General features: G+C 34.9%; 1 protein-coding gene across 14 annotated transcripts in view; it reads left to right on the plus strand.

The window, feature by feature from the left end:
• The window catches only part of EVI5 (ecotropic viral integration site 5), a 194,722-nt gene that overhangs the window by 160,219 nt on the left and 21,625 nt on the right, over positions 1-12,878 (plus strand). For all 14 annotated transcript variants that reach the window (XM_038541354.1, XM_038541348.1, XM_038541355.1 and 11 more), the window contains one exon: positions 5,265-5,360. In XM_038541354.1, coding sequence (XP_038397282.1) covers positions 5,265-5,360 — 96 coding nt within the window. The remainder of the gene's footprint in view (positions 1-5,264; positions 5,361-12,878) is intronic.

The raw sequence follows: 12,878 nt of genomic DNA on the forward strand, positions 1-12,878 counted from the left end.
GCTCGATGTGGGACTCCATCCTGAGACTAGATCCCAGGACTCTAGGATCACACCCTGAGCCAAAGGCAGCTGCTCAACCACTGAGCCACCCAGGCATCCCAAATTTCATCTTACATGCCAAACTTTTCTTTCATGCAGGTTTCCCTATAGGAAAGAATTAGTATTAATTATGATTATTGGTCATTTGACAGCTTTTCAGACCTAATGTGTTCTGCATTCTTGAACTTCTCTCTTACAACATTAGTACTTACTTTGGACATTGTCATTTTATTCATCCTGAGGATTTTATTTTGTCCTGCATGATACTCTTACTTTGGGATATTCAAAATTGTCAAGACCTTTGCTTTCACTGGAGACCGGATTTAAAGAAAACTTTTCTAAATCTAATCCCAAACCACAGATATCTAGCCTTTCCATCTCTTCCATGAGGATTTCTTCCTAGTAGGCAATTATACTTTCCATTTAATCAACTATTTCAAGACAGTTAATATGGCACAATGCTAAAATTAGGCTAAAATTAGAAGCCATCAAAGAGGACAGCTAAACACATAATAACCAAAGGAGTGATTCTTATCAAATTAGTCCCCTTTGGAAGTTGCCATTTCTCATGCCATATATGGAATTTGGAAAATACATTCTATAAAATTAATTTAATTTTCAGTGAATATTCTTTCTCCATATATTTTTTTCTTTTTTCCACATTCTTCCTTTTCTCCCCCCTTGATTCACTCACTACTTTTCCCCTCTACTTGACATAATCTTCTCCTACTTTGAGGATATACAGAACTGAGATGGAATAAGTCTAGAACCAAGGGAAATTGTGGAACATATGAATGAAAAAAAAAAAAACACAGCTTCATATATGATTTAATTGGGGCTCTGAGTTGATATCTCTGCTGTTTTGGTTTTGGTTTTTTTAATTGAGTATAATTGACATACAATGTTATATTAGTTTCAGGTGTACAGTTTAGTGATTTGACAAGTTTATACATTATGTTCACCACCAATATAGCTACCATCTGTCCCATTACATTGCTATTACAATATCATCGACTGTATTCCTTATGCTGTGCCTTTATTCCCATAACTGGAAGCCTGTATCTCCCACTCCCCTTCACTCATTTTGCCCAAACCCACATCCCCTTCCCCTCTAGCAACCATTAGTTTGTTCTATTTATAGCTCTGATTCTGCTTTTTATGTGTTTATTAATTTTTTTCTTTTAAGATTCCACTTATAAGTGAAATCATATGGTAGTTGTCTTTCTCAATCTGACTTATTTCACTTAACATTATACCCTCTAGGTCCAATAACATTGTTTCAAATGGCATGGTCTTATCCTTTTTATGGATATGCAATATTCTATTGAATATACATACCACAAATTCCTTATCTATTTGTCTATTGATGGATACTTAGGTTGCTTCCTTCCTGGCTATTGCAGATATGCTGCAATAAACATAAGGGTGCATATATCTTTTTAAATTTGTGTTTTTGTTTTCTCTGGGTTAATACCCAATAGTGGAAACATTGGATCATATTTTATGATCCAGTTATTCTATTTTTTATTTTTTGAGGAAATTCCATACTGTTTTCCAGAGTGGTTGCATCAATTTACATTTCTGTCAGTAGGTCATGAGGATTCCTTATACTCCACATCCTTGTCAGCACTTGTTATTTCTTCTTCTTTTTTAAAAAAATATAAGTGTTTATTTTGGGCTCTCACATCTTTTATTTTTTTTAAATTTTATTTATTTATTCATGACAGACACAGCAAGCGAGAGAGAGAGAGAGAGAGAGAAAGAGAGAGAGAGGCAGAGACACAGGCAGAGAGAGAAGCAGGCTCCATGCAGAGAGCCTGATGTGGAACTCGATCCCGGATCTCCAGGATCATCCCCGGGCTGAAGGCGGCGCCAAACTGCTCGGCCCTATTTCTTCTCTTTTTAATTCTAGCCATTTGTTGTGACAGGTGTGAGGTGATAACTCATGTGGTTTTGATTTACATTTTCCGCTAAACCACTGGGCCATCGGGGCTGCCCTCCTTTTCCCATTTTAAATTGGATTGTTTGGATTTGGGGATAGGAACTCCTTATTGGATGTATCATTTGCATATATCTTCTCCCATTCAGTAGATTGCCTTTTTGTTTTATTGCCTTTTTCTTGATGATTTCCTTTGCTGTGCAGAAAGCTTTCTATTTTGGTGTAGTCCAGTAGTTTATTTTTGCTTTTGTTTCCCTTGTCTTAGGAAACATGTAGGAAAAAAATGTTGCTATAGCTAATGGCAGAGAAATTATTGTCTGCACTCTCTTGTAGGATTTTTATGGTTTCATGTGTCCCATGTAGGTCTTTAATTCATTTTGAGGGTTTTTGTGTGTGTGTATATGGTGTAAGAAAAATGGTTCAGTTTCTTTTTTTTGTTTTTTTTTTTTTTTTGTACCTATATAGTTTTCCCAGCACCATTTATTGAAGAGACTGTCTTTTCCTCATTATATATATACTTGCTGGGGATCCCTGGGTGGCACAGCGGTTTAGCGCCTGCCTTTGGCCCAGGGCGCGATCCTGGAGACCCAGGATCGAATCCCACGTCGGGCTCCTGGTGCATGGAGCCTGCTTCTCCCTCTGCCTGTGTCTCTGCCTCTGTCTCTCTCTCTCTCTCTGTGTGTGTGTGTGACTATCATAAATAAATAAAAATTTAAATATATATACACACACACATATATACTTGCTTCCTTTGTCATAGATTGACTATATAATCATGGGTTTATTTCTGGGGCTCCATTGATCTATGTGTCTATATATATTTTTTGCCAGTACCATACTGTTTTGATTACTGCAGCTTTGTAGTATATTTTGAAATCTGGTATTATAAGATGTTTGTTCTTGGGGTCCCTGGGTGGCTCAGCGGTTTGGCGCCTGCCTTTGGCCCGGGGTGTGATCCTGGAGACTCGGGATCGAGTCCCACGTTGGGCTCCCTGCATGGAGCCTGCTTCTCCCTCTGCCTGTGTATCTGCCCCTCTCTCTCTCTCTCTCTCTCTCTCTCTCATCAATCAACCAATCAATCAATCTTTTTTTTTTTAAGATGTTTGTTCTTCTTTATCAGGATTGCTTTGGCTTAAACCAATGTTTCTAACTAAATTTTCAAAAAATATTTTTTTCTTAAATATGGGCTTATGGCTAAAAATCATAAGGTGTCTGTTTAATATGTTTAAGAAGCCTAGTGCATTTGGAATATAATTGTTAAATTAGTTCCTTTTTGTAAATAAGATTTTATTTTTAAGAAATATCCACACCCAGCTTGTGGCTCAAACTCATAACTCCAAGATCAAGAGCCACATGCTCCAGTGACTGAGCCAGCCAGGTACCCCTAAATTAGACAGTTCTTTGCCTAGATGATAATATGTGATTTTCATGTGTTCAAATATATAAGAAAAGTTTTAAAGCCTGTAGAAGCACCGGCTAGCTCATTCGGTAGAGCATGAGACTCTTAAAGCCTATAGAAACTATAGTTTTTCCTTTATATCTATACAAATATTAGCTAAACTGCTTCAGCAGGCCATATTCTAGTGAAAGATTTTTAAGGCAGATTGCCATAAACAGAAGGAGAAGAAAAAGGAGTTGGCCTGTAAGAATAATTGGATAGGATTTGAAGAGTAGACTAAGGGTACACAAGAATGCAATCAAGGTGAGAAGGACAGTTAATGAAGAAGAGCAATTCTTTTGGAATGGTACCCTGATTTTATAGGGGAGTCACCCATTCTGTTACTGGAGCAATTCTAGTTAGTTCTTCTTTCTACCAAGGATATTAGGAGAAGGTATGTAAGAAGGAAAGTAGAGCATGTACTTAGCTACAGTCAGAGGACCAAACCAGGTGATGTCTAGGGTCCCTTCTTACTGTGAATGGAAAGACTGCAGTAGAGATCTCCACATTGGAAAGTGCTCTGCAGTACAACCCTTTACTTTCCAGGTAATTTTATGGACCTACAGTACATTTTAAAATTTACTTTTAAAAAACTTATATTCAGATAGCACTAAGATAACTTTTACAGAGACTTAAAACTCTTTCAATCAAAATGTAGCTCTTTTTTACCTATATGTATGTAGTGATACTAAATGATCTTCAGGTTGGTTTGTTTCTTTTTTTTTTTAGATTTTTTTTTTTTTTTCTTAACCAAGAGACCCTGTGTGGAGTAGGAGGAGGGGCAGAGAGAGAAGGAGACAGACTCCCTGCTGAGCAGGGAGCCTGACCTGGGGCAAGTTGGATTTTTAAGAATAATAGCAAGTGTAGAACAGTGTATAGAGTGTCTGTAGTATAGGTAAAAATATGTGTGTGTATATAATTGTGTTTGATTACGTATGTACAAAATATCATGAAAAGATTACACTAAAAAAATGTCAATGGTGGTTGTCTCCATTGGAAGGAAATTGAGTGGTTGTGACTATTAAAAGTAAACCAGTACTTTTCTGCTATCAGGAGTTAGTAATTTCAGTAGATGTTTCTGGATCACAGCTTCTTCACATTTTAAGCATCAACTTAAAATAATCTGGAGATGTCATAAACAATTCAGTTTCATCCTCTCATAAGCCCTATATCTTAAAAGTCACATTTGTTTTCCGATGATAAAGAAAAAGGCAGCTTCTCTCCTCCCCGATCTGTATCCCTGGAAAATGGTCACAGTGTGGTTCTAGATCTATTTGTTATTATTGGAGTACCTTTTTATCAGCTATATCTAGGACTCCCAACATAGTTTCCTAAATTAATTAAACAGAAGAGATTCAGAGCTATCCTTTTCCTTTTAAGAATGGTTGCAGAACCTTTTCTTTGTTCTTTCCTCTGTTCGCCAAACAAAAGCTAATTCCCAGGGTAGCTGTGGGAGGCCCACTACCTTATCAACTAAGAGTTGAGTCTCTTATAGTAGAGATAGAAAATCATTAGTGCCCAATGTAACTAGGAGAATGCCTTTGAAATTCTAGGGTAATTTTTTCACTGGTAGACCCATTCAATTGTTGATTTCTAAGAATCTCTCAAAAGGTACATTTTACAAGTTGTATTTGTTGTAAACAACTTCCACTAAGCATTATTTAGAAATATTCAGTATAGTTTACTATAAATTACATTCCAGACATAGTTTGAGAATACCTTCCAGATTAGTTCAGAATTTAGCCGGTAAAAGGATATGCCTTTATGCTGTCCTATATCTTCAAATATTTGAGTACATGTTGTGAACGCTGTCTCTTGTTTTTGGTTTGTTCTGTTGTCACAAAACAGAAAGAAGAAGGAAAGCTTCAAGGACAGCTTAACAAGTCTGATTCTAACCAGTATATTAGGGAACTGAAAGATCAGATAGCAGAGCTGAATCATGAGGTAAGTGATAAATTTTGATCTTCACATATTTCTTTCTTCCTTCCTCTGTATTGTAACAACACTGTATTACTGGCTGTGGCTGACTCTTTCATGATAAATATTTTCTGTGAATCCTTGATTATGATTAAATAATATTTTAGAAAATTGTCTTTTTAATAAGAATTATTCTTTTACAATATTGAGAATAATTTTCCTTAAGCCTTTTTATCATGATCTAAAATTATTAATACTGGCATGGCAGTTTTTTTAAATTGTGATCTGTAAACCTTTGATAGTTTGTCTAGGTGTCATAAGTTACTTTTGTTAAACTAAAGCTTCCTTTATACCTTTCTTTATACCTAGATTTGTGTTATTTACCGTTGTGGATAGAGGGAAGTCTTTTTACTCTTGTCTTCTTATTCCCTTCATGGTGGTATTACTGAGATTGCAAAAAAGGATACTTGCCTAATATCAGTTAACAGATTTCTTAGTATCTAAGTACTTTTTAAACTGGCACTACCTTGAATCTATGAGATTTGACTCATGAAATTTTCAAATAGTATTATTAAGTACTCTCCTAAGTAATTTAAATTCATGTGTTTTGATTAGAGAGATACTTTTTGTTAATGGGGCTCTAGGTCAATTTCCTCATCCCTTATTATTTTTTAATGATAAGTACTTATCTAAACATGAATACAAAAGCATATTCTTATCTTAAATTATTTGTACAATAAGGTTTATAGTTGATAAGATTTGAGCAGGTAACATAACTTCATTTGTTGAGAAAGAAACTCATTTTGACCACTAAATTAATTGAAACCTCAAAGGAAAAGTTTGGACATTACTCTTTCCTGATATTACACCCTTCAGTTAAAGTCTGAGTGTTTTGGGTAATAACTCCTGGAGGTAGTCAATCTAAGTAAATTCTGAATGAAGAAACAAAACAGTAACAAAAATGATAAATCTTAAATGTGGTTTAATTTAACTTGTCCTAAATTTTGGGAGTCATTCCTGTGATTTTCAACCAATAATAACATTTAAGGAATTCAGGATTATATTTAATTTTTACTTATTTGTGTGTTTTTATAATCTATTCTGATCTAATAGCCATGTGTGAAAGAACAAGTTACAAATAAGATGTAGAAATTCTTCTCGTTTTGAAAATCCTAGGAATTATTCTTTTTGTTCAAAAGCTTTTCTCAAAGGAAATTTTGACTAAAGCAGTCTCTCCCTTTTTAATTTTTTATAATTTTGATTTAGAGTGATTAGAAAGCTTTAACGTTGCTGAATTAAGAAAATTGTACAGGATTGACTTTATTTCCAAGACTTGTCTAAAAATCAGCCAACAAATACTAACTTTGCCTGTCATGTAACTTCACTAAAAAAAAATTATAATCTCCTCGTCAGGACTGGCAGAAGATGGTTCATGAGAGGTCTCACTTCAATGTCATTTTTTAATGTGTGGCCTGCAAGGTAGTCTTTTGTTTTGAACAAACATGGAAAGGAAATTAATTAATAGAGTAGAATTTTCTACTGTTAAAGAGCTGGATTGTGTAAATTAAAAACTAGAACAGTTTGTGATGAGATGCTAATTGTGCTATTCATAGGGCACAGGTCCTGGGCATAAGCAGGCCCCAGTGAGAAAACCTATAGAGGGTGAGTACAGTGCAGCTGGGGACCACACAAGAGTGCAGAGGTGAGAGTGAGCCAGCATGGGTGTAGGATTTAGAGGCTAGACTCGATTAAGAATTAATGAAATTAAGTTGTGGTAAATAAGGGTAGATTGCATAGAACCAGCTTATGGTGAATCTTCAAAGCCAGGAGAGATTAAATTTACTAAATAAGATGAAACCATTATAGGTCTTCAGTTAGAGGTTCCTTTTCATTATGTTTTCTGAACAGATTTTAATACATTCACCTGTTTCAAAATTTTCCAACTAAAGAAAAGATAAATGAAAACAAGTGAAATTTCAAACCAATGTAATAGGTTATAAGTACACCTACTATACACATTTCCTTTGGCTGGGCCAGTTTCTTAAGAGGGTTAAAAAGGTATCACTTTTTTGTTCTAGTGATTTTCATTCTTGTGCTACAGCACTTCACAATGGGGGGGAAACCATAACCGAAGTCAGTCTGATCTCTACAACTTAACTTTTGCCTTGTGTGCTATAATTTGCCAGAATCTTTACCTTTTTTTTTTTTTTTAAGATTTTATTTATTTATTCATGAGAGACAGAGAGAGGCAGAGACACAGGCAGAGGGAGAAGCAGGCTCCATGTAGGGAGCCTGACACAGAACTCGATCCTCGGTCTCCAGGATCACACCCTGGGCTGAAGGCGGCACTAAACCGCTGAGCCACCCAGACTGCCAGAATCTTTACCTTTCAACATAAAAATTAACTTTAAAATATTCATATTATATTTGAACATGTGACTGTTAACAGTTACTTTGTTAGCTGATTTTTATACTTCTCAAAATGTTGAAGGAAATGTTCAGAGAAACTTTGCAGATCTATAAAATAACAGTAGCAGTTACTGTTTATTGAGTACCCCTCTATTGGTCAAGTATTGTATCAGACACTTTATATTTGTTGTTACTAACCCTCATAATAATCCCACATGATGGCAGTATTCTCAGTTGAATAAAAAGACTCACAATAATTAAGTAACTTGCTGGGGTTATACAAGTAGTAAATGGTTGAACCAGGATTGAATCAAGTTTGGTTTATTTTTTTCTGTGCTGTTACAGACATGATATTAGAAAACATGTCATCAGTATTTAAAAATCTAGAGTGGAAACTAATGACAGTATTTTAACTGTGTTGTTCCTCCCAGAAACATTACTTTGTATACATTCAGTGAGTGAATTCTGCAGTTGACCTAGCCACGGGAGTCTCTCTCTCCCTGTTAGCTTTGCATATGGAGATTTATCTTCACTTCCTGCAGTTTACTGTGATCTGTCCGTGTGCCTTCTCTGACTCCCAACTCCTGCAGTTCCTATCATCATCACCTAACTAATTATGCTCTTAATCTTACCTACTTCTTGGAGCCTCTCAAACCCTGCCAGGACCCTCATAGAAGCCACTGTGGAAACCCTTGCTGCCCCAGATCTGACAAGAACCTAGGTTAAATCCTCCCCTATCTTTACATCCTATCCTCATGGCATACAAAAAAAAAGAACATGCATCCTAGTTCAAGTGCTTTTCTTATTCCATCTTCCCCACCTCTTACAACTCCTGTCCATCTATCATGACAGCCCCTACTAGGCACTTTAGTTTAGAACTGAAGTTAAAGATTGAAATATAACTCATATCCCTCAACAGGTTCACAGCCTAACAACAGAAATAGGTTTACAAATAGATTGTAATATATAATGAAAAATATAGCATTATAGTAGTTAGCATTCATTTAATAGTTGCTCTGTGCCAGACACTGTCCTAAATGTTATACTTACATTGTTTCTTTTAATCTTCATGACATTCCTATGAAGTAGGTAGCATCATTATTATTCATGTTTTACACTTAATAAAACTGAGGTTCTGGGGTACTAAATAACTCCCCATGGTCATATGCTAGTTAGTGATAGAGGTAATTCAGGTTATATGACTCCAAGCCCATTCATGTACTTAATGCCATATATTATAGCATTTTTTGAAACATATGGAATAAAATGGTAACAGCACTTGGGTTGGACTTTGAAAATTGAGAAAAAATTTGTCACGAAGATTGGGCATCACAAGCATATAAGTCAGTACAAAAAACAAAATTGTAAGTTCTAGGAATGAATAAGCCATGTACTTTTGCAACGTAGGTCTGTCTACTTACAGCTACTGACCACTAAAGACAAAGAATATTTTCTAAATGCCAGGAAAGGGAGCTAGAAGAAGGTAGAAAGATACTCCCACTTAGAAGCCAAAAGAAATACACTCAGGACTTATGTAGGTATAATCCTGTGGTTTAGCCAAATTACCAGCTGACTAGTCTTTTCTGGGTCCTTTGAAGCCTTGCTGCTATTTACAGTATTATTTTATAGGAAAATGCATACTACATAGCTGATTTGAAAACGTTTTTGGATGTAGATTATGTTTTCACTTGTTCTTGATGATGATATGTTCTGGTGGATGTTGCAGGAATACGTAAATTTATTCCAGTCCAAAGATAGTTTATGTATGCTAAAAATTAAATATTTTTATTAAACATCTTTGCTGAATTTTTATAATGTCATAATAGTTCTAATATGCTCTATGTCCTTAAAATCTCACAAAAGTAATTCTAGTTATATTTGTTTAGTAAGTTTTCAATATGGAGCAAGTTTTCCCTTTTTTCATTAAGCTTTTTTCTAGTGGTAGTTGTTACACTGGGTGTAGATATTTTGGGTGATTATTTTAATTTTCACAATTATCCTGTGAAAATTATTTTATAGCCTCAGAGAGGCTAAATAACATGTCTTCAGTCATATAATCAGTAAGTAGCAGAAACTTAAATCAAGTAGGACTTTCAGTTGACTGTAATGCATTAATTTTAAAATGAAGTAAAACCAAAACAAACTATATATTTTTAAAAAGAAAGAGAAAAAACCTTTAGAGCATTTTTTTCATTAATACATACCTTGCCTTGTTCTAGACATAATGAAGCAAGTTTGTAAAAGATGCAGAATAGCAAACTCTATTTTTGTGAGACAAAAGGAAAGAAAACTGTAGGAATATAACATGGAGCCATGAATAAGACCCATACAAAAATGCATACCACAGGAGTATCTAGATATTTCTTAAAAGTGGGCCTCAAACTTGGCTCTAGGGTTTCCAGCAATCAACACAAAAAAAGGGGAAACCTGGTCACTTTGAACATTTCAGAGTGAATGTGTAATGAAAACAGACCAGTTGGTTAGGAGAGCTGCAACTGTTCCTGATGGTAAATCCAAACAGCAGTTTCTTCATTGCTTATTCATGAACAAAACCTTCTAGTATGACCAACTATTATAGACCAGCTATTACCCTTAACATTCTATAATAAAATGGGTTCACAATCATAAAAATTGAACAGTTTAAAGCCTTGAAAGATTTTTGATAGAATTATAACATGGAGGAAAGTGCCCAGGTGATAGGTTTACAGCTCAATAAATTATCACAAAGTGATCACACCCATGTAACTACCACCCATGTCCAAGAAATAAACTCAAAGTCCCATTCATACACTCTTGAAACCACTATTCTCACCCTCTCCTTCAAAGATAACCATGATCTCAACATTAATACAATAGTTTAAGTTTTGAATTTTATATAAATGGCTGCTTATAATATATATTCTTTTGTGTCTTCTTTTGCTTAAAATTGTGAAATTTAACTATGTTATTTTAAAATGTAGCTATAGATTATTCATTCTCATCACTGTGTAATTTTCCTTTGTATAAGTATACTACAATTTATTTATCTTTTTGTTGGTGAACATTTGAATTATTTCGGGTTTGATCTGTTAAGGACACTACTGCAAATGGTTATGCCGTTTTACACTCTATGAGTCATGAAGACAGTTCTTATTGTTCTACATCCTCATCAACATGTAGAATTGATTGTCTTTATCTAATTTCTATCATTCTCTGGCTTTGAAGAGGTTTCTCATTATGGTTTTAATGTGTACTTGAGTAACTTTTTTCCCCTGGCACCTAGAACAATGTTGCCATGTAGTAGATATTCCATGAAAAAAAAATTAATGAATAAATGATTTCAAAAAGCTTTGCTGACAAGGTAACATAAAAGCTTTAATAGGAATGCTAAGAAGCTTCCTAATGTGCAAAAATCAGTGGAAAGAACATTCCAGGGATGCCTGGGTGGCTCAGTGTTTGAGCATATGCCTTTGGCTCAGGGTGTGATACGGAGGTCCAGGATGAGTCCCACATCAGACTCCCTGCATGGAGCTTTCTTCTCTCTCTGCCTATGTCTCTGCCCACCCCTCTCTTTCTGTGTGTGTCTCTCTCATGAATTAATAAATAAAATCTTAAAGAAAGAGAGAGAGAGAAAGAAAAGAAAAAAGAAAAGAAAAGAAAGAAAAGAAAAGAAAAGAAAAGAAAAGAAAAGAAAAGAAAAGAAAAGAAAAGAAAAGAAAAGAAAAGAAAAGAAAGAACATTCCAGGCAGAAGAAACAACTAGCACAAAGAAGTTAGGAGAAAACATAATGGACTTTGTGAGAAATCATACTAATGTGACTAGAGTATAGTGAAGGGTGAGGAAAAAATAATGTGAGATAGGGTTAAAGAGATAGATGAGGTCAATCCTATATAGTGCTTTATAAGCCAGAATAAATAGATTGTGTTTTATTCATGGTTCATTGGAAAGCCTTTGGATGGTTTTAAGCAAAGAGTGATGTGATCTGATTTGCCCTACCTTCTATATGGTGAATTGATTGTAGGAGAGCAAGAATAGAAATGGGGAAATGAAGGCTATTAAAATAGTCTAGGTAAGAGCAAAGGTGACTTAGAAGGATGAGAAAAGTGAAAATGTTAGCCACACGAATATATTAAAGATACGTTTTAGAGATTGAGAACTTGCTGATGGATTATATGAGGGACATAAGATAAAATAGTGACTCCAGAGATTTTTGGCTTGACATCTGAGTGATTGGTTGGTGCCATTTACTGAGGTTGGGAAGGAGTAGAATATCAAGAGCTCTGTTTTGCTTATATTAAGATTGAGATTCCTATTAAACATTAAAATGAAAATATAAGGTGTATGAGGTTCTAAAAAAGATGTTGGGGCTAAAAATAGGTATAGTAGCTATTGGCATATAAATGTTATTCATAGATAAAGGGAAGAGGTTCTAGGAGCAAGTGTATGGCACTCTCGACCTATAAGATCAAGAGCCAATAAAGGAGATCAAAACTACTTGTGGAGGGAAACTGGCAGCTCTGGATAAGGAGCCCCAGAAAGGAGACTATCAAGAAGGGAGCATTTCAACATAGTTATTTTAATTTGATTCTAAACCTCCCTGGTCGTCTTCAGGGAAGAATGTATTAAGTTATCTTCAGCACTTTTTTTTTTTTTTTTTTTTTTTTTTTACCATTTATCAGAGAATGATAGATAATTTATAAAAGAACTTGACAGGAGGAATTGTCTTTCATTGAACAAGCACTGAGACCCCCTTCCTGAAAAACTAACAGAAATGTCAGCTATTTCAGGACAAAGCTGGCCAAAACCCAAAACAATATAAAACACTATTATAGGATGCTATAAATAATATACAACCCAGGTAAGTAAAGCCAACTTTCATTTTAAGGAGAGCCTTTGTGCTGGTTCCCAGTACCCAAGGGTCTTCTGTCATCCTGTCTTCTCTCTTGAGGAGACAGTTTTTTAAGTTATCCTGTGTTATAAGAATCTTCTGTTATTTCTACAAGCCAAGTACAAAATTAAAATTTTGAGTAAATAAAACAAAATCTAAAAAAACCCATTTTGAAGTTTGACTTAGAAAATGTTTATACATGAGTATTCTTTTTAAAATTCTGATAACTGTTTATGCTTGAGCTATAGATTTAGTTAAATATCTACCAA

Source organism: Canis lupus, chromosome 6, assembly GCF_011100685.1.
Source record: "Canis lupus familiaris isolate Mischka breed German Shepherd chromosome 6, alternate assembly UU_Cfam_GSD_1.0, whole genome shotgun sequence".
Taxonomy (NCBI): domain Eukaryota; kingdom Metazoa; phylum Chordata; class Mammalia; order Carnivora; family Canidae; genus Canis; species Canis lupus.